General features: G+C 43.4%; 1 protein-coding gene across 2 annotated transcripts in view; it reads left to right on the forward strand.

Moving 5' to 3' along the window:
• Positions 1 to 2,119: 2,119 nt before the first annotated feature.
• Positions 2,120 to 20,662, forward strand: part of PDCD5 (programmed cell death 5) — a 76,187-nt gene continuing 57,644 nt past the window's right edge. The window contains exons 1-2 of one of the 2 annotated variants that reach the window (XR_013603819.1): positions 2,120 to 2,416; positions 10,729 to 10,772. Coding sequence is in view for 1 of the 2 variants with exons in the window: in XM_078670802.1 (XP_078526928.1) it covers positions 2,351 to 2,416; positions 10,729 to 10,772 (110 nt within the window). In the remaining variant the exon portion in view is untranslated. The remainder of the gene's footprint in view (positions 2,417 to 10,728; positions 10,773 to 20,662) is intronic. The other variant, XM_078670802.1, reaches the window with a different exon arrangement.

Raw genomic sequence — 20,662 nt, forward strand, 5'->3', positions numbered from 1 at the left:
GCTATTGCATACCCCGCCGGTGCGCTCATTTTCACCTCCCTGGTGACTCTTGTATTGGTGTCTTTGCCGGGGGGGGCTACCTGGGGTGCTGTCCTTGACCTCTGTGCTCGATTCTCTCTGGGGACTCTTGGTGTTGGCTCCCCCTTCTTCCCCTTTGGTAGCCAGTGCTGTTCCGTCCTGGCGTTGTTATTCAAGGGTGTATAACGTCTCCTTGCAGCTATGGGGTGTTCGCGCCACTGCTCTGGCCTATTTGCCGCCTCTATTGTTGCTTGTGGCTCTGCCACGCTCCTCGGATCTGCCGTACCTCCTGCGCTTTCTGCTGTGTCCTGGTGAACAGTCTCGACTGCAGGGCTGCGCAGGGAACCTTGCCCGGGTCTGGATGAGCTCAATAACCGTGTCAGGGTCTGTAATCTCCCCTGAAGTTGCCCACGTGGGGGAGTCCGTTTTTTCCTCTGTTGTAATTGTCCAGGATTACCTCCCGACCTCGTCGCCACTGTAATGTTTCTCATAGACCACAGGGAGCCAGCAGGTTTGGTGTAATTGTATTTATTTATCTTATTAATCTCTATCATCCGAGGAGCGCCGGCCGGCGCTGCTCTCGCTGTAACTCTCGGCGCGTAATGGGATGCGCGCGCATCCGCGCCAACATGGCCGACGCACGTCACGTCTCCGTGACGTGCATAAACTAGAACGCTACAGGTATTTGGTATTTATAGAGCGCATATCACCACAAAGGTCTCATAGCGTGGGCGGTGGGAAGAAGGCATCAAGGCACGTCAGCTCGCTCCCCCAGGCAAAATGCCACAGGAGTGACCCACGAGGACGAGGAATGCAGCTGCCACCCTGTGCGCCGCAGGCAGAGTGCTGTGGGAGTAAACATTACAAAAGAGGTGGGACATGCACCCGCCTATAGCCATTTGCATGCTTTCATTATTGAAAGACACACGCAAAAGTCAATCGAATGTGTGGGAGGAGTCAGACCCACACCGAGTAGACACAAGAAGCCTCGCAGAGCAGCATATGCGCGCTGTTAGGCTCGACCTAAAAACTACTAACCTTGGGTTAGATGCAACGCTCTACTCTCCCTAAGGCACTCCAATGCCTCTTAACCCCTTGAATGCTCATGACAGCCCCCGGCCGTCACGAGTCACTGTGGGTGTGTGCTCACGACGACCGGGGCCGTCCGAATCCCGCCCACTAATTAGAATGCCCCCACAGCGCGAAAATTTGCCGTGCATGCAAGGGGTTAAGGGATGGTAAGCACTGTGTAAATGTTATTACATCACATAACAATACAACATGCAAAGTGGTTTTGGCTAAAATGTCAGGAATGCTGAAGCTAATTTCTCGTATGAATAGGAACACTAGTTTTTAATACCAGTGCATTCTGGGAATTGTAGTTCTGGTTCGTTTATTTTATTTGTACCAACATACCTGATAATTATGAGATGTAAAAATAAAGTTCAGGAATGGAACAGATGTATCCCGGTGACATGGAGCCACCTGCTGAACCAACGGATTGGATATGGCCTTTATAAGCCACCCTCGAGAGTCTCCAACGTACAACTGCACTTGTGACAAGCAGGATAAGCTAGTGCCGAGGCACAGTTCCAAATTTTGGAGCGCTATTCTTATAATTCTTATTGCGGACTCGCTGGCTTAAAGATGGGTGTAGTAAACGCTATATAAATGTAATTACAATTACTGTGGAAATATACTTCAAGATGGGGGACACATTACAGACTATTCTAGTTCTAGCAGTGCACATTAGTTGTGCTTTCCCAAGCTATGCACCATATTTGAAAGCGTAGTGTTTGCTTCAGATATACTCAACGGAAGAGTCTCCGGAATCTACACATATTCAGATAGCCTCTAAAGCAGTATATTTAATTTCTAATATTTATAAGCCAAATGTTACCGGACAAATGTAGCAATTATTTTTTATCAATAATACATTAGATTTCGTTTAATTTAAAGGTTACGAAAAACATGTAAGTGTAAGCATTTCCTTCACTTATCTCACCATTACAGAGGATCGGTTAAGTTCACGCGCAGCAAAGAAAGACTCTATGATGGACTTAAAGGTTGCTTTCTGTTAGTCCTTTTTCTCTTTCTTCCAGAGGGTTTCCAAGGCCAGTGTCATTTCTCAGCCGTCGCGTTATATTATCGTGTACGTTTGTTTCCTCCCAATTTTGAATGGCTGTCGCCCAACTTCCGGCATGTGAGTGCCTCTGCTATAGCAGTCCCTCTTAAGGTGTATAGGCGTGCGCGGCTCTGAGCTACGGCTTTTGTTGCGTTGTTAGGGCAGTAGTGCTGCACAATAACAAACAGGCTCCCTTCCGCAGCGAGAATGGAGGACGAGGAGCTGGAGGCCATCAGGAAGCAGCGGATGTCTGAGCTGCAGGCCAAGCACGGGGTAAGGATCAGGGATTGTGTGGGAGGGGTTATCTTTTTTGTAGATGAGCGACAGCATGCGTGCCGAACCTAATTTTGGGATGAGTTCTCCAGTTAATTTCTGCGACAAGGACCCCCATCTGTATGTCATCTAGCAGAGTCTGGAATAATAACCACACATTCATGAATGTTTTGCAAGCTGGTATGCCTGCCTCTTGCTATGGCGCTTAAGAGTTGCCATATAAGGTAGCAGACAGGGTAGCTCACTTGGTAATTGAATTTTTCCATCCACATCCTTGCCAGTAGTGAAAGTGCACAGTAGTTCCCGTTCATTGCCCCAGTATGTTTTTTTTAGAATAAACCATTTTCTTTTTGTAAACCTCTTTTTAACTTCAAGGTACCGACAACATCAGGGAACACATCTTGTTGGTACTAAAATTGCGAAATTAGTTCAAAAAAAGTTGCCTACATTAGATCTTCGCTTCGAATACCAGATACCCTATCAATTGATGTTGTATCCGGTAAAGCACAAAATGGAACTTGGGAATGCTCCATTACTATGTAAACAAAATCAGTTTGTCCATAGCCCGTGTCTGTTACTGGATGCAGGAGAGATATATGTGCCCGAAAGTTGCAAAAAAAAATTGCTCTTGGCAGCTCGAACTTAAAGACTGTCGATTATCCATGGCTAAACCACTGGCCTGGTGTTAAAGATAGAAGGCTGCAGCATCTCTCCACTCGGTCAGCATCTTTATTGACAACCAATCGCTTAGATGAAACCCAAGAGGGGCAAACCTCAGTATTTGCCACCCTTCTCTTAAACAAACGAAAAGGAGACACCCCGTGGAGCAATGCTGAGTAAACCTGTACTCTCTCTTCTTCTTTCTCATGGCAGCCTCCCAATCAGACCCAGTCGCCACAGCCTGTTGAAGATTCTCCTTTAATACCTTAACAAATCTCTCGACAACTCCATTACTTTCTAGATGATAAAGAGCGGCGTTTTTGTGCTTAATGCCTCTGGAAGATAAAAATTCTTCCACAACAGCTGAGGTTAATTGCACCCCATTGTCCGAAAGTAAAGACAGAGGAAAACCTTCCCTTTCAAACTTACAGTCTATAAACTAAATAACTACAGAAGATTCTATGGAATTCATAACCTTAATGTCTGGCCAGCGTGAATACAAAGGTTCCTAGGCAATGTCAATAAAGCAAACAATGTACACCGTATCTATGACATAAAGAAGACGAAAAAAATATACTTTTTCCATCTTCCTTGGTCTTCTTAATGTCATAGATACTGTGTATATTGTTTGCTTTATTGACATTGCTTAGGAGTTTTTGTCACTACCATTTATGTCCCTGTCCTAGGAATTGAACTATCCATTGTTCAGGGGGTCCTTATTTTTTCTCATCAACGTGAATACAAATCCATGCAGACAATAACATACTGATCACTCAACTTTGTTTTGATCGGACCCAAAATATCAATGGCAACATCAGACCATGGACAATCGGCTTCCTCTCTAAGTACCATAGGTTGTGTTCTACATTTCAGAACCTTGTCACTACACACACATTCAGCACAATGTCTAACTTCCCTTTCAATTTAGACATCCATGCCTGGCCAGAGCGAATCAATCTGTTCACCATCAAAAGAATACCATCCACAACAATGAGCTCATCTTTGACCTGCCAAAAACCCTTCATCTCTTGATCACCCTCCTTCTTATCACACCACCCATCTGAAACCATGGTCATCACTTTTTTTTAAACTTCATCTTTTGCTAAAGTTTCCCTCCATTCATCTTCAAAAACAATCCCATTGCTAATGAGACAAACATCCACACCTTCATCAAAATCCTCACCATCAAAGCAATCAACCTCCACAGAACCTTCGTCAGCATTTCCTAACCTAGACAGACAATCTGCCAGAATATTACTTGCACCGGGGAAAAAGGAGACAAAGCTAAATTCCTGTAACGACACAACCCTCTTTTGAATACGATGTGAGACAAAATAAATTTCTTTTTTTGTAAATAGTTCCTTCAACGGTTTATGATCCGTCAACACTTAAAGCTTCCCCAAAGAAATGTCCTCAATTTTCGGATTGCCCAATATATGGCCAGCCCCTCTCTCTTTCCACAATGCAATAGTTGCATTCAGCCCCTCTTAAAGGTCTAGACAAACAACAAGACAACCTTCTCGACATCTTAATATTTCTGAAAAAGAACCACTCCTAAACCTTTAGAACTGGCGTCCGTCATTAAGTAGGAATATTTATTTGGATCTAAACTGCTGAGATCTTGTGCTTTACTTAGGCACATCTTCAAGTGTAGAAATTCACTTTTACAAACCATAGTCCATTCAAACTCACTCCCCTTTTTTTAAAAGATCCCTCAAGTGACTAGTCACACTGGCAAACTTAGGGACAGACTTGTGATAAATTTCCGCCATACCCAAATATTTCACCAGCTCGTCTTTTGTTCTTGGGGGTTCTGAGTTTGCAGATGGTCTCAACCAGTGCCGATTTGGGCTTAATGCCATTGGCAGACACCTAGTGGCCCAAATATTCAATCTCAGCCACCACATCAGATTTACACTTCTCTGCACGTAGAGTCAAACCTGCATCACACATCCTCTTCGAAACCAAACTTAACCTCTGATCATGTTCTCTGGAGTCCACACCAAACACAAGCACGTCATCTTGATACATTCTCAAGGATATTGAAGGGGTAAAAATGTATGTGTTCCATAACTCTCTGGAACACTGAAGCTGCAGAGGTCAGGCCAAATGGCATTCTCAAACATTTCAAGGTACCAAAAGGTGTAACAAAGGATGTTAATTCTTGAGAAGATGGATGCAGTTTGACCTGATAAGCTGAGGTCAAGTCAAGAGATGAAAAATGCTTCTCACCCCCAAGGGAACACAGCATCTCACTGATGTTAGGCAGTGGATAGTGGCCCACTACAACTGCTTTATTGAGCTCCCTTAAATCCACACAAAGCCTGGCCTCCCCATTGGCCTTGCGAGCCACAACTATGGGAGAAAGCCACTCAGTTGCTTCATCCTCCACTATAATACCATTGGCTTTGAGTTTATCAAGTTCAATTTTCATACTGTCCTTCACCATAAGTGGAACTCCTCGAACCTTGGCAACATTAGGAGTAGAACCAGGTTTTATTATAATTTTATGCGCGTACTTCTTGAGACACCCCAGCTTTTTTTCAAATACTTCAGGAAAACGACTGACCCAAGTTTTACACTCTTTTCCAACTTGACTAACAGAAGGTATATCTTTCAGACACACTGAAGGGCTCGCATTTGGATTCAAAAAGACATGTAGTTCTTGTTGGGGAAACCAACTTATTAAGGATCCCCCTTCACGGAAACATACATTTTGCCATGAACAATTCTGCCTTCATAATCAATCGTCACCCAGACCCACCCTAGGAGATCATAATTTCTCTCCCATAACCTCTTGGTCTTATATCTGGTTTCGACAAAGTGACCTTCTTTAAAAGAAATTGATCAAAGAACTTCTTTGGAATCAAGGTCACCTTTGCCCCAGAATCGGATAACATCTTCACAAGTGCATCATCAATTAATACATCTAATGGACCTTCAGTACCAGACCCTTTTACCTGACAGAAGTTAACTTCTTTCATAACCTCCTTAAATAAATGTACCTCTCTGACTTTCTCCGTGCCACTGGAATCAAGATAACCTGGCTGAAGATGGGTGAAACCCCAAAACCGGTCCTAGGATACTTGTTTGGAGTCCAGGGAGGACCTGGCTTGGCAGTTCGGGTTGTACTGTTCCCATGAGGCACAGGGTCAAGACTAATTTGCATATGGCTGGGTTCAAACTGAAATGGCATGGTGAGCAAAAAAGCGATGGATTTAGACTCTGATGTACTGGGGTAAATGTATGACATTATTCTGCATTCTGTCCAATTGTTGTTATTGCATTTGTCAATACTACAGCCTAACATCATCTGGTCTCGAAGAGGTTCTTCCAATGATGCACCAAAATTGCGCGTTGAGGCTAACTTGCGTAGCTCAGTAATAAATTGTTCAACGGATTCTTCTCTTTTTTGCATACGCCTACCAAAGTGATACCTTTCAAGAACCGTGCTCACCTTTGGTAAATAGTGTAAATCCAAATTTTTTTTAATGTCTAATTCATTAAGACTAGAAGTTTCATTATCCGGAAGGTCAGGAAGATGTGCTTAAACTTCTTGGCCTTCTGCGCCCAAACAATGCATCAATAAGGAGGTTTTCCTTTCTGCACTAAGCGATGTTCCGCAAACGCGAGCATAGTGTGTAAACACTTTTTTCCATTTTAACCAAGGAAGATTAGGTTCACCAGGAGCTGATAAAAAAAAAAAGTAGGAGCGAGTACATTCTGCATTATTGGAGAATAAAGTTAATTCTGTGAGAACAAAACTTACTTTGGTATGACAAACTTGGTATAATGTGAACTACTGTGTATATATTATGAGTTTAACAAGTATATAATTGAGAGTATCAAAAATGACACTATACAAATATCAATAATGTGCAAGAATGAGGAATACTGTGCGTGTCATCGACGTTCAGCCAAGTAAAGATGACGCTATACAGATATCAATAATAATAATGCGCAAGTGTAATGGGGAATGCTGTGCGTGTCAGCGACGTTCAACAAATTAAAGATGATGCACGTAAATACTGAAGACAGCTGTGCGCATCAGCGGTGTTAAGCCAAACAAAAATGGCCAAAGCTGATGTGCATAAATAAGGAGTACAGCTGTGCACATCAGCGATGTAAATGTAACAAAGATTGACACGCTTAAATATTTGGAAAGCTGTGCATATCAGCGAAATTAGCAAAGAAAGAGTGATTAATGTTGATGCAATGCGTGTCAGCGAAATAAACGATGAAACTGCAATCAGTTGATACGCATAAAAAAATCACAAGGCTGTGCGCATCAGCGAAGTTATACGAATCAAATATGGCCCCCCAAAGATGGTGTGAATAAATATTGAGTACAGCTGTGCGCATTAGCGAAGATGTAGTACCCAAGAATGACATGCATAAATATTTTTAAAGCTGTGCGTATTAGCGAAATCAGCAAAGAAAGTATAATTACCGTTGACGCGCATAAATATTTGAAAAGCTGTGCGTGTCAGTGAAATCAGCAATGAAAATGTTGACATGTATAAATACTCAGAAAGCTGTGCGCATCAGCAAAGTAATCCCAATCAAAAATGGACCCCAACGCTCCTCCGTTGCGCGTGAGTGAAGGGTATCCGCTGACCACACTCAATGCGAACTCCAACCAGCTGTCTGCGCATGCGCTTGTCAGCTTGCGCAACGTCACGGGAACAGCAGTGTTTGCGTGCTGCTACAAGCAACCCTTCTCGTGCACATTGCGCAATCCGCCCCGGATTCCCAAAGATAGGTTGCGGACAATATTTAAATGAAATTGAAGACAGTACTCACTATCCCCAGTGATGTAGGAGCGGCTCGGTCTTCCCGCAATCGACAGGGAAGCGACTTCAGTGGCTCAATCTTCTCACAATAAAGTCTCCTCTCCTTAAGACACTTCACCGTCAAACGGTCCTTGTCCCTCACAAATCGCCAATAAAGAAGGAGAATCACAAAGGGAGTGTACCGTGGACTGGACAGGAAGAGCGAAGATACCATCTCCAACGGAGATCAGAAGACTAGCAGAGAGCCAGCAAGGTAGGTTTGATGTGTTGGGGGTCCTCGTAGCACACGTCGGTAGTTCCGCTCGTCGCCAAATGTAAAAGATAGAAGGCTGGAGCGTAGCATTATTTAAAATATAGATTCATTTGTAAAAAATATAAGCAGGTAAAAGACCCCATCAGCATCCAAGACCTGCAACTGCCAACTTGCTTACATTCTTCTTCCAAGGTCCATTCTACATTCAGGACCATGACACATAGCAACACAGAAGTACATTCTAGGAAGGAACACTACACCTGGTCAGTGTGACTGCTCTCTCCCCGCGCAGCTCCACCACTAAGTGTTGCCCCCTGGATTTCTCCAAGTAGCTCTTGCAATGGTTCTCTGAGGGAAAACCAAACTGGGATGAGCCTTTGATAGCAGGTCATCAAATTCTTTGAGGTTGTGTATGCCAGTGCCAAGAGAATACATTGCAATGCTCCTGCCCACTTCAGTTGTGAAGCATGCCGGAACCAATTTCAGTGACAGATATCCTGGTATTCACCTGGGTATTTTCACGGTATGTCTGAGCTTCAGAATACTCTTTTAAGGTTATAGGAAGAGCATATCCATATGCACTTTCTCCTGGGTGGAAATTGGGGCCTTGGTTTATCCTAATTGTAGGGTCTGTAGAGCCCACCGTGGGGTGGAAAACTTTGTCTGTTGACCCACGTTCCCACTGCAGCATAGCAGGTACACAATTTTGTATATATCAGCCATTTTTAAAGGGTCTACACATATTTACAAATGACACACACATAACAGTTACTATCAACCTTCTTGAATCCAGCTTCTATTCACATGGCTGCTGGGATTGAGCACCACAACCACTACAGCAAGCAAAATAAGCAATGGTGTTTGAGGCCTTCCTCTCACAGATTGAAGCAGTATCTAGGAGCTCATGATGCCACAAAGGGTTATCCAGTTCCTTTATGTGAAATATTGACTCGAATTTCCATTGCTCTGGTACCGTCTCAATAGGACTACTGCAACATGGTCTATGAAGGGCTTCTGAGGGAAAGATATTCTAAAATCAGCAAGATGGTGATGAACAGGCAATGCCTGAAATTAAAATCAATCACATAAGGCTGGTTGTAAAAGATCTACTCTGGCCTTCTCTGGATCAAATAATGAAATGTAAGGAGTCCAAGAGGTAATATCTTCACATCAATATTCTTTCTTAAATCCCTAGCTACATTGTAAAATGAAGGCTTTTAAACCTGATCTTCAATCCAGTTGCAACCATAAAAGCATAGGGAAAATCAACGTACTCCGCTTTACAACTCTAGAATGCCCTTGACCTGCAGCCTCAAATCCTTCAAGACAGCTTTGATGACCCAGCCAATGAAGGAGATATCACCTAATGTTTTCACACCCATTACCCATAAAGAATAGACTTGGGCACTCCAAGGTCACATCGGGTTCATCACAACCTGCATTGTCCAAAAGAAACCACCAGGTCGATAAGCTAAACGGAATTCCTTTCCACCAAAGGTCAACAAACTGATCCGCATGGGTCAGATTCTCAAACAATGCAAAGTGCACGAAAACATATTAAGGCCCAATAATACAATTGAATAATAATAGACTATAGTTAGTCTATTTATAGTTTAGAGAAACACTATCAATTGGTACTTAATCTCTAGTAATTGAAGAAATGGATACACGTGTATTAATGTAGCAGTATAAAGATATAATTATACATATCTGTAAAGTTACATTTTGAAAGTGATCGTAACAGGCACTGGTATTGAATACAAACAAGGTCTGTGCCTCTTTCAAATAATCAACGTTGATATTGCCTATATGCAAGGCCTGAAGATTAAGTGCAATACAAACTAAAATTATTATGTAACATTCGTTATCACAATTCTGCAACTGAATAGTGCTTTAACAGTCAGTCTCTGTTTTGCACAATATATTAATACACAAATCATAGACCTGAGAAGACAGAGCAGTTTAATTGGAAACATTAACGTGCATTTGCTTAACTGACTGTGCACTCTTTGCCACAGACCGATTTTAATAATATGTTGATCACTTTTCTTACATGGTTCAGAAGTCCCCTTTACTTGATCTGTATATTCACAGACGTTCCAAAACCTGATTTTTAAAGAAGCGACCAGACAGTGGAATGTTTGATGCCTGATTTTATTTCTAACTTTTTAAGGTGTGTATGGCAGACAAAGTAGTTTTGTTCAGTCCAGGGACTAAAGTGGTAATGTGTGCTTTTTGAGATAAGAAAATATTTATGCATTTTGCCAATGTTTTTATAATGGTCCTGGCCTAGCAGTTCTTGCCATAATAACGTTTTACAAAAAAGTAAAATCAAGACAGTCTTTGACAAAACCAAAAGGCTGACCACTAATGTGAGACCTATTGGCCTTGCCAAATGTTTGCTTATTTTTATGCTCCCATGATCTTGTCGAAACCGGTTAACAGGGTCTGTGTTACTGGTCTAGCTACTTCATATGCTAACTGAGAAAGCCAAGTACATTATAGACTAATACAAACTACTTCAGTATGAATACTTTTGTCATGACCTCTAAAATCAGCACTTGCTTCTTAACTGTAGACATAAGGGCAAATTTCTTCTTTTGTAGGACAATTCCGGAGATCAGGCACAACAACAAGAGAACAAACAAAGGTATGACTCTAGGAGAGGCGTTATTAATTGATTTAAAGGAAACCGTTGTTGCGGTTTTACACTTTTTTGCATGTTGTTTGTACTTCAAGTGCTGAAATGTAATTTTATCTTGAAGTATCAAATGTGTTTATCAGGTAAAACCACAGAATAATCCAGTTCTCACTTTGCAAAAGTGGATGTGATTGCCTTATGAGAGTTCTCTGTAACATGCTATGGAGAGATAACTTTAAAAATCTTGGTTGATCCTTGCCCAATACCAGTTTCAGTTGAGCTTCTTCCTATGCTACTACTGTATGTAGACATTGGAGTGCCTATGGGATCAGAAGAAGCATACAGTCATCATCTTATTGCAGTGGCTTGATAGCGCAGCTGTCGCCAGACAATTATGTGAGAATCACCAGGAGAGGGACTGTGGCTCCACCCACATGTAGGGAACCAGGAGTACATATTTTGTTTGGGCAGAAGTTGTGTGCTTCCACAAAAAAGTTCTCGTCCTCCGCACAGCTGTGATAATTTTGTTTATTTTTACAGCTGCTTGAATTTGAAATTTGAGTGGCACACATATAACATTGTAAGCTATTTGAGTGTCTTTGATAACTATCTGCACAGGTGGGAGAGGGTAATCATTAACCTATATGGATATTTAGGTCTGGTTTGATAGTGCAACTGTCACTTGAAAGTTTGACTTGTGCCAATATTATGTAACAGTATTTTGCTTCCACACAAATACATATCCAGTCCCATGCTAAATACTTGTAAGGCTTAACATTATGATGAAAATTCCTTTAAAGCCAAACCTATTGACTTTGCCCATGCTTGGTTCACCTTCTTTTTGTACCTGCACCTTCTTTTTGTGCTGCTCAAACACCAATGGTGTTGACATCTTATTTAGCAGTTGGGGGTGTAATATACTTTGGACCTACATTATTAAATGAAAGGATGCAAACATTAACACCATGCAAAGATTTAGACTACCTAGCTGATTCACAAGACCTTTAGCTGTACACCAGAGAAAAGTAAATCCTGTGTAATTTCTATTGCCTACCCCAGTGTGACTTAATCCTACTTGTTCGGAAATCGCATGCAAAAGGTTTAGGATTGCTGTTAACATTTAACCATTTTTAGGTCGAGCTAGAGCAGCGCATGCCTTAATCTAGACTGTGGCTTGAAGCACCTCCCATCTTTTCCAATCTTTCATGTTCTTGCCCTTCATAAATGGCTTGCTTAATTATAGTCCCACCTTTATGTGTTTCAAACCCTCCCAGGGGGCTGCCCTGTTACACATGGTCTTATGCTTTTTTTTAATCTAGGTTCCGTTGTGCGCACCATTTCTTTTCTTGTTTGCCTCAGCTTGTGTGTCAGCACAGCGCGCGCTTCACAGATGCTGTACTTTGTTTTTCTTAGCTTATGCGTCAGCACAGTGCCCGTTTCACGGACACTCTGCTTCATGTTTCGGTTGGCATTTGCCTCATTGGTTTAATTATTGTTTTACTTTGAAGTAGATGCGTCTTAAGGACGTGCCCAATTTCATTTTGCCCATTGCGACTTGTTTCCTGCTCGTGGCAGCCTGCTCGCCCTGTGCCTTCCCTCACTCTTCATCCCGCCCCCACCACCCATCCCAAGATCTCTGCTTGTATTTTAGGTGATTTGCCCCAAATCACAGAATGTTGAGCCAAGACTCGAACTCCTGAGTCACCAGCTCTGACCGCATGCCCTTCCTAGCATGTTTGATGCCGTTTTGTTGCTGTTTTTTTAATGTTGCCAGATGGAGTTATTTATAAGCTCAAAAGTTGTTCAAGTCATCTTTGAAAGAAATAAGGTGTTCTACGTACAGTTGCACACATTCTGAACCACTTGCACATGGTCAATTTATTTTTATGTTTAGAAATGAAGATTCTATGTGGAAAAGTCATAGCAAATATATGGCAATAGCCACTTAGTTATAATTGTTCAACATTATGTTAGAAATTGGATTTTTGGTAGGCTAGGGCGTGGTCCAAAGCCAGGTAAAAACCACCACTCTAGTCAAGATAGGGGAGTCACACATCTAACATAACCCCTGCTCACCCCCTTGGTAGCTTGGCACGAGCCGCCAGACTTATCTTGGAGGCAGTATGTAAAGCATTTGCACATAACCAACAGTAAGACAGTGTACGCACCACAAAAGACACCACACCAGTTTAGAAAAATATCCAATATTTTTATATAATTAAAGCAAGACTAAAAACGATGAAAATCCACAGTACTATACTTAAAAGTTCACAGTTCCAAAAGACTTTGGTTAAAAAGAGTTCCTTGTGTGGATAGCCCTGTCCGGGCTTCCGCAGTGTCATGACCACACAAATCCAAAAACAGTTCTGGCTGACCGCGGGGTTGCAGGCCAACTACGGTGTCGGGAAGACCTGCAAACAGTACCTTTCAGAGGTGCAGGGTGATGGGGCCCTTGAAGTCACTCGCGTTGCATGTAGAGCTCCTTGCTGATGGGATCCGGAGCACTGGCGTCAATAGGCGTCGGGTGTTGCGGTGTGAAGCACAGCGGTGCGGCATGCTATGCCCCCAGCTAGCGGTGTGAGCAGCAGCTCGGTGGCGGGGTCAGATTCCGTCGTCGGTGAGACCAGGGTCGCAGTGCGAGATGGAGGCGGTGTTAGCTGGTCACGGTGCAAGCAGCAGCATTGTCGTTGCTGAAGCGCTGTCGTCGGCGGACGAACTAGAGTCGATGACAGCAGCGTCTGTGGGCTAAGGCTGCAGTGTGTTATGTTATCTTAATTTCTATAGCGCACTATTCGCCCTGGGGCATCTCTGCGCTGCCTAGAAATAGAATCACGAGGCTGAGGAAACCGAAAATGGATCCCGGCAAGCTTAAAACAGAAGCTTTTAATATGGTGATTTTACGCAGGGCCACAGGAAGTTTATTCCAATATCTTGGGGCAAGATATGAAAACGCTTTACCCCCTGTACGAATCAGACAAATGCGGGGAACCTGTAGAAGGCCTAAAGTACTGGATCTGAGGTTTCTGCATGGTGAATATTTTAAGAGTTTCTTTTGCAGATAGTAGGGGCCTCTACCATTCAAGGCATTATAGGTAAGACAACAAATTAAAAAAAATTATCTCTTCCTTACTGGTAACCAGTGCAGCTCTCTGAGCAAAGGGGCCAGGTGGGAACCTGCTGGGAAATTTAGAAACATTCTGGCTGCAGTGTTCTGTATCACTTGTAATTTAACAAGCAGGGTCTCTCCCACTTCGGCCAGGAAAGCGTTTCCGTAGTCCAAACGACTGATTACCATGGCCTGAACTAAAGTTCTACAATGGATAGTAGGCATATAAGGAAGGATTTTTCGGAGCAGACGTAAACTATAGTAACAGGAGCTGGTAGTGGCAGCAATATGGTCTTTCATAATCAGCATCTGGTCCAGCTTTAGACCTAGGTTTTTAACACATTGTTTGGTAACAGGGACTGTTCCCAATTATGAGGGCCACCTAGGTTTTTAACACATTGTTTGGTAACAGGGGCTGTTCCCAATTATGAGGGCCACCTAGGTTTTTAACACATTGTTTGGGAACAGGGGCTGTCCCCAATTATGAGGGCCACCATTCGTCCGACCAGATATCTGAGGCTTTCCCCATAAGCATGACCTTGTTTTTTTCCGGATTCTGTTGAAGGCAGTTTTCCATCATCCAGCTGGAAATTGCGAGCATTCCGGTGGCAAATCGTGTTTTCTGTTTCTGGATTGGACCGATAGTAAACATAAGCTGAGTATCATCAGCCATATGAAATTATCTCAAATCCTTGCTGTTCAACTATTTTTGCCAGTGGAGCCATATATATGTTAAATGAAGTCGGGCTTAGGCAAGAGCCCTGAGGTAACCCCTATCAAGATGCATTTTTTCTGACATGTAGGGCCCTAACATGATGGGTTGCGTTCTATCGGACATGAAATGTTGCAGCCATTTCAAGGCTGTCCCTTGGATAACGCAGGAGAGTAGTCTCTCCGCCAGCTTTGAGTGCAAGATGGTATCAGTACTATTGATCCTCCCGCGTCTGTTGTCTGCCTAAGGGAGTCGGTCACAGTCAGGATGGCGGTCTCAGTACTGAAACCCGGGCAGAAGCCAGATTGCGATGGATCCAAAATGTTATTGGATTCCAGGTATGAACTTAGTTGTCTGTTTATGATACTTTCCAGGGGCTTGGCCAATAGGGGTAGTAAGGAAATAGGGCAGCAGTTAGTATTAGAGGGTCAGCTGTTGTTTTTCTTTAATATTGGGCGAACAAACGCTTCCTTCCATGTCATTGGCATAGTACCAGATTGAATTGAATAGTTGTAAATATCTCGGATTGCAGGAGCACAACTCATGGCTAGGAGAGCCATTGTCTTTGGTTGACAAAGTTCTAGGGGCGAACCAGATTTAGTAGTAGACAGACCTTTGGAGACCTCCTCAGTCGAGGTTGGTTTAAAACGTTCTAAATTTCTACATGCTATCTTTCCTGAGCCCTCCGGTTTTGTAAGAGATTCAGGGTTGACGGTGGATGGAAATTCGCATAGATATTGGATATTTTTTCCTGAAAATAGGTTGCTAAGGAGTTGCAAAACTCCTGAGATTCCGTTGGGGACTGTCTACAGACTTCAGGAGATACAAAGTCCCTTACTATACTAAAGAGGGCTTTAGGGGAATTGCTTGCGTGTTCAATTTGGTTGATAATAAACTAACGTCTGGCTACTTTTAAATTTAGGTGATACCTGGACAAAGACTGTCTATGCTGTCATCTGTTTTGAGAGTCCTTACTGGCTCTCCAGATTCTTTCCAGTCTCCTACATTTAGATTTTTCAATCTTTAACTCCACAGTAAACCAGGGCGTTGAAGGCTGCCGTTGAAGGGTACCATACTTTTTTAGTGGGATCACGTAGTCTAAGGCTGTTCCTAAGGTAGTATTGAAGTCCTCCAACATCTTGGGTACTTCTATATCATTCTTTGCTGGTTCCATGGGAAAAGCCTCGTGAAAGGCTTCTGAAGAGAGATTTCGCCATGGCCTGCGCCGCTCTTGTTTTAGTCCTGCATTTTTATCTAAAGTCCTCTAACGCGACTGTTGAATGGAAAACTTAATCATGGCGCGATCTGTCCATGTGAGGGGGTCAGGATGGTTACAACTCAACTGGTTCGTGTTAGAGAAAATTAGGTCTAGTGAGTGACCAGCCCGATGTTTTGGACCTTTAACTCCTTGAGTGAGTCCAATTAAGTCAAGGGAAGAGGGGAGTTTATTAACATCAGGGTTAGTAAGATTTTCACCATGAAAGTTGAAGTCCCCCCAACAGAAGAAATGTATTTGATGCAAGCACATGCAAGGCGATTTGTTCCACCAATTGGTCCGTGAAATTGGCTTTAGATCTTGGAGGAAGATATACTAGTGCTCCATACCAGCTATCTGTAGGGGATAGGATGATCTTAAAAATTCCCAATTTTAGGCAATCGTTACTTAAGGTAGAAACCCAGTTCAGAGAGATGATTTTTAAAAGCTATGGCTATGCCCCCTCCTGTTTTTCCTTCCCTAACCAGATGTAAGAATTTATAGCTCTCTTGGATAGCCAAATGTATCAAAGAGTGATTTGAGGGATTTAACCATGTTCTGTGGGATGAAGGTGGTGCGTTGTGCCCCCGACCACAGTGCAAGCAACGGCATCTATTTCGACGGGAAGTGGCAGCGCCAGGCAGGCCATGCCGTCGTTGTGTAGCTAGGCGGTGCAGAGTGCGGGCCCACAGGTCGCGATGCGAGCAGCGGCTCAGTGATGGCGTCCGCAGGCATTGTCGTTGAGACCAGGGTAGCGGTGCGGCGTGGATGCGGTGCCCTCTGCAATGCCAAAGTTTCGCTTGAAGCAAGGTGGTGCGGAGTGCGGTGCCCACAGGTCGCGGTGCGAGCAACGGCTCGGTGATGGCATCAGCAGGGGCCGTCGGTGAGACCAGGGTCCCTTGCAGCGGTGCCCTCTGCGGTGCCTTCAGGTCACTGGTTTGGCAGGGTCGTCATAGACGTCGTCGAGTGGCGTTCTTCGGGTTGCAGCTCAAAACACATAGTCCCCAGTGCTGCGGGTCGAAGAACCTGAAGTCTTTGCTGTTCCTGTGACTTCGTGAACAGAGGGCAAGCTCTACCTCATGCCCTTGGAGAGTCTCACCAATTTGGTTGCAGAAAGTCCAGTCCAGGCCTTTCACTGCCCAAGACAGAAGCAGCCACTGCAGGTCAGCAAAGCGGTCGTTCCTTTTAGCAGCTTCTCTGGCTCTTCTTCTGTGCAGTCTTCTTGATCCAGATGAGTTCTAAAGTTCAGGGGTCTGGGACCCAGTATTTGTACACAAAAATCCTTTGATCTTTCAGGCAGAGGGTGTCTGTGTCCAGCCAGAACCAGTTGGGCCTTCTCTGGCGTGAATTCCTGGCAGGAGGTGGAGACTGCTTTGTCAGAGGCAGACCAGGCCCTTTGAGGAGCAAGGAAATCTCCCGCCCCCCCCCCCCCCCCTCTATGGGAACCCAGGACTGTTTAGCCCTTTCCTGACCTAACAAGACTATTGGGAGCCACCCTGCTCCCTAGCCATCTGTCGTCCAAAAACCAGAATGGCAAACCACATTCCAGCAGAGGCACACTGGGTGACCGAGCAAAATAATATCCACTCTCTAAAAGTGGCTTCTATGAACTCAGAATGAAAAGGGCACCCTCACTAAAGGCTGCGTCTTTAGACGCGGAGTTCCAGCATACCAAACTTCATTCACTTCTACCTTTTTCGGGCTACGTACGTGGGTGGCATGGCACAATCCGTGCTGCAGACCCACGAGTAGCGGTTGACCCACAAGCCCCGGCACCCGCAGTGCCCTTTATTGGGGACTGACAAGTAAGTCACACATCCAATCATAACACAATTTACCACAGGAGAACCATTGCTTTACCACTGATCAGCAGTGCGAAAAGCGCACAGAAACGTTATACCAGCAAAAACGGATTCAAAACCGGGAGGGCAGAAAGTGAAAACTCGGGGGAAACACGCCAAAAGATGCCAAGTCTAACACACTCCTTTCCTCTTTTTGTGTTTGATATTCCCCTATTGGACCATAGAGTTTCAAGATATGTGTCTATGCTTTCTTTCCCCTCACAGCCGCAGGCCAGTGCGTAATTTATATTTTTGGTTTCCGGCGTTCGGCACCAATGCTTATGATAGTCTGCCACATGGTGGTGCTGTTTGCCCAATGTAGAAACCAGCACAATAAAATGTGTTTATTAATTCAATATCGATAAAACATTATTAATAGCTGCCGTCACCGGATATTCTTATATGTTTGGGGCCCTGGAATAGTCTGTATTGTCACACTTGTATGAGTGTGATGGTTATTAGTTGGTTTGGTACTGTCATTGGGAGCTCAAATCGGGGCAAGGGGTAGGTTAACCTATAATTACCTACTGACGGGGAACTTGGAACTTATTTCACAAATTAAGCACTGCCGTAGGCCTTGATCTGTGGAGGCTGCGCCTCTGCTCTGTGCCAGACCATTTTTTCTAGGGCTGGTGATATGACCCTGTTGTATATATCCTGTTTTTCCCTACTTCACAAAGTAGCTCATCCCAGGAGCAGAGCGTCCGGAGAGGGTAAAGGTGTCTTCCTGTGTCATCCTACCTGTTTGCACTAGGTGGTACCTTGGACTAGAAGTCATCACCCCCAACACCTATCCTTCCTTCAACCATACCCCTACTTCCACTGTCTTGGTATGTGTTCAGATACATTCCTTAATGTTGCCCACAACGAGGGGTTGCACTGCTCCTGGGTGGAACCAGAGGCCTATGCATGTGTGGCATTTGAATGTAATTCTCGGGGGGGAAAGTTGGTTAGAGAAAGGTCTCTGTGAACCCGTCCCCTCACATTTTTCCAAATGAATAGCATTCCCATGATATCCAATACATCCTAGTGACTATCAGAAATATTCTCTGCATACTGTATTCTTTCATGGATTCACTTGGATCCCTTGTTTCCTTTTTATATCTGCCACCTAATCCTTGTTCTTCGTTCTCTCTTGTACGGTTTCTTTGTTTTTTTTGTTGGAGGGCCTGAACCCCTCAGCCTTTCCTCTCTTCCTCTTTACATCCTTCATCTACCCTTGCATATTATCCTTCAATAACTATTCTTACCTATACTGTAGTATTCCGACCCGTGCCTTTATCACACTACCCCAAACCTTGCCTAAATGCTAGCAACTCTACCCTTACTGTGCTTGAGTACCTCTATACTCTAGGCCCCTTTCCTTTGCCCACACGCTGATACATTTATTCCTAACTATACCCTCGTACCTCAACTCTGGCTCTAACCCTGCTACTGTTACAACTGCCTGTGCGCGAAGGTCATTACCCACTGCTTATACCAAGGTACCTATACTCCTACTTATAGTCCCAGAATCTCTGCATTTTCTATTTCATGTTGCGTGTATTTGTAACATGCCCTAATATAAGTATCCCGAAATTCCTCTGCCCCAGAACCTTTACATTTTCCTATTCCCTAACACCTCTATACCCACTAGTACTTCTACCCTTACTGCATGGTATACACATTTCACTTGGCAAACCATCAACTAACCACTGCATTGCAAGGTGGAATTGTAAAAATATACTTACCTTGGCAATGTAGAGTTGCGTTATGCAAGGGATGCAAACCTTTTTTTTTTTTTCTTTGTTCAATATTAATATTGAGCCCCCCTGTACCTATGTCTCTAGTTATAATCTACTGTATGTCCCCAATATGTGTAAAATTCTATCTTATACTGATTCCTATAACCTAGTTTGTCTAGCCCAACTCCTACCCTAGTCCCTTTACTATACTAATCTCGAATACCCCCCTCCCTGTACCCTTGTATGTCTTTTCTACACCATCCCCCTTAAAGAGCCTATGCCTCTTTTGTTTCCTTACATGTTTACTTGTGTGCTCTCCCTTTCTGTTTTTTTTTTTTTGTTGACTTGAAACCATCTAATTTGAGTTCCTGGAAACGATTTTGACTGACTTTGCTTTTAGATTTGGTGAGATTAGCATGTGTTTTTTTTCTATCAATTAAGCTTTAGGATATTTTTGTTTATCAATTTTTGTAGTTTCTTTAGATCATATTGTAGCAATATATTTTTCTGAAATATGATGAGCTTCAGATAGTCGTGTTTCCAGCAGATTGAAGCATCTTGATCCAGGTGTCTGCGAGGTGTACACTTAGAGGTTCCGTATATCGGTTGAATAATATTGGCGATAATCTAGAACCTTGTGTGACTCCTTAAGCCATTTCTTTTATTTTTTTTAATTTTTACCAGGATAGGTGTGTAGTTACTAGGCACAATCCTTGACCACCTTCTGATTCAGTATCAGCCAAATTTTGCTCAATTTTGGAATGAGCATGAATGTATAAAGAGCCCTCTCCCATTTATGCATTCTGTTTAAAGATGCAAGCAAAAAATTGAAAACTGTGATTTCCCTATAGAAGCAGTCAAGCTACGCAGTGATTGCTTTATTCTGTGGAAGTTTCTTTCACAAAGATAGTGAGATAGGAGTTGCGTTCTCCCTAACACAATCACATACTCAAATGGGCAACTAGGCCGAATTTTCCAACACAGGTCCTTTAGAGGATTTCAAAGATTTTGGAATAGATGCCTCACCCACTAAATAGTGACATGCGTCGGTGCTTATCCACTCTTTGGTTGTGTCTGCACTGGTGGTACCATCCTACCAAACTCGAGAGTTCTTATATAAATCGCAACTGGATTTTTAGCAGGAATCTAGAAGAGAAATGGTAAAAATATCTTGGAGTATACCAGAGGAGATTTACTTTATTAGTTGGGTACCTCAGACATGACTAAAACAGATTGTGGGGTCTATTAGAGTACGAATGTT

This window comes from Lissotriton helveticus, chromosome 12, assembly GCF_964261635.1.
Source record: "Lissotriton helveticus chromosome 12, aLisHel1.1, whole genome shotgun sequence".
In the NCBI taxonomy this organism is placed as follows: Eukaryota; Metazoa; Chordata; class Amphibia; order Caudata; family Salamandridae; genus Lissotriton; species Lissotriton helveticus.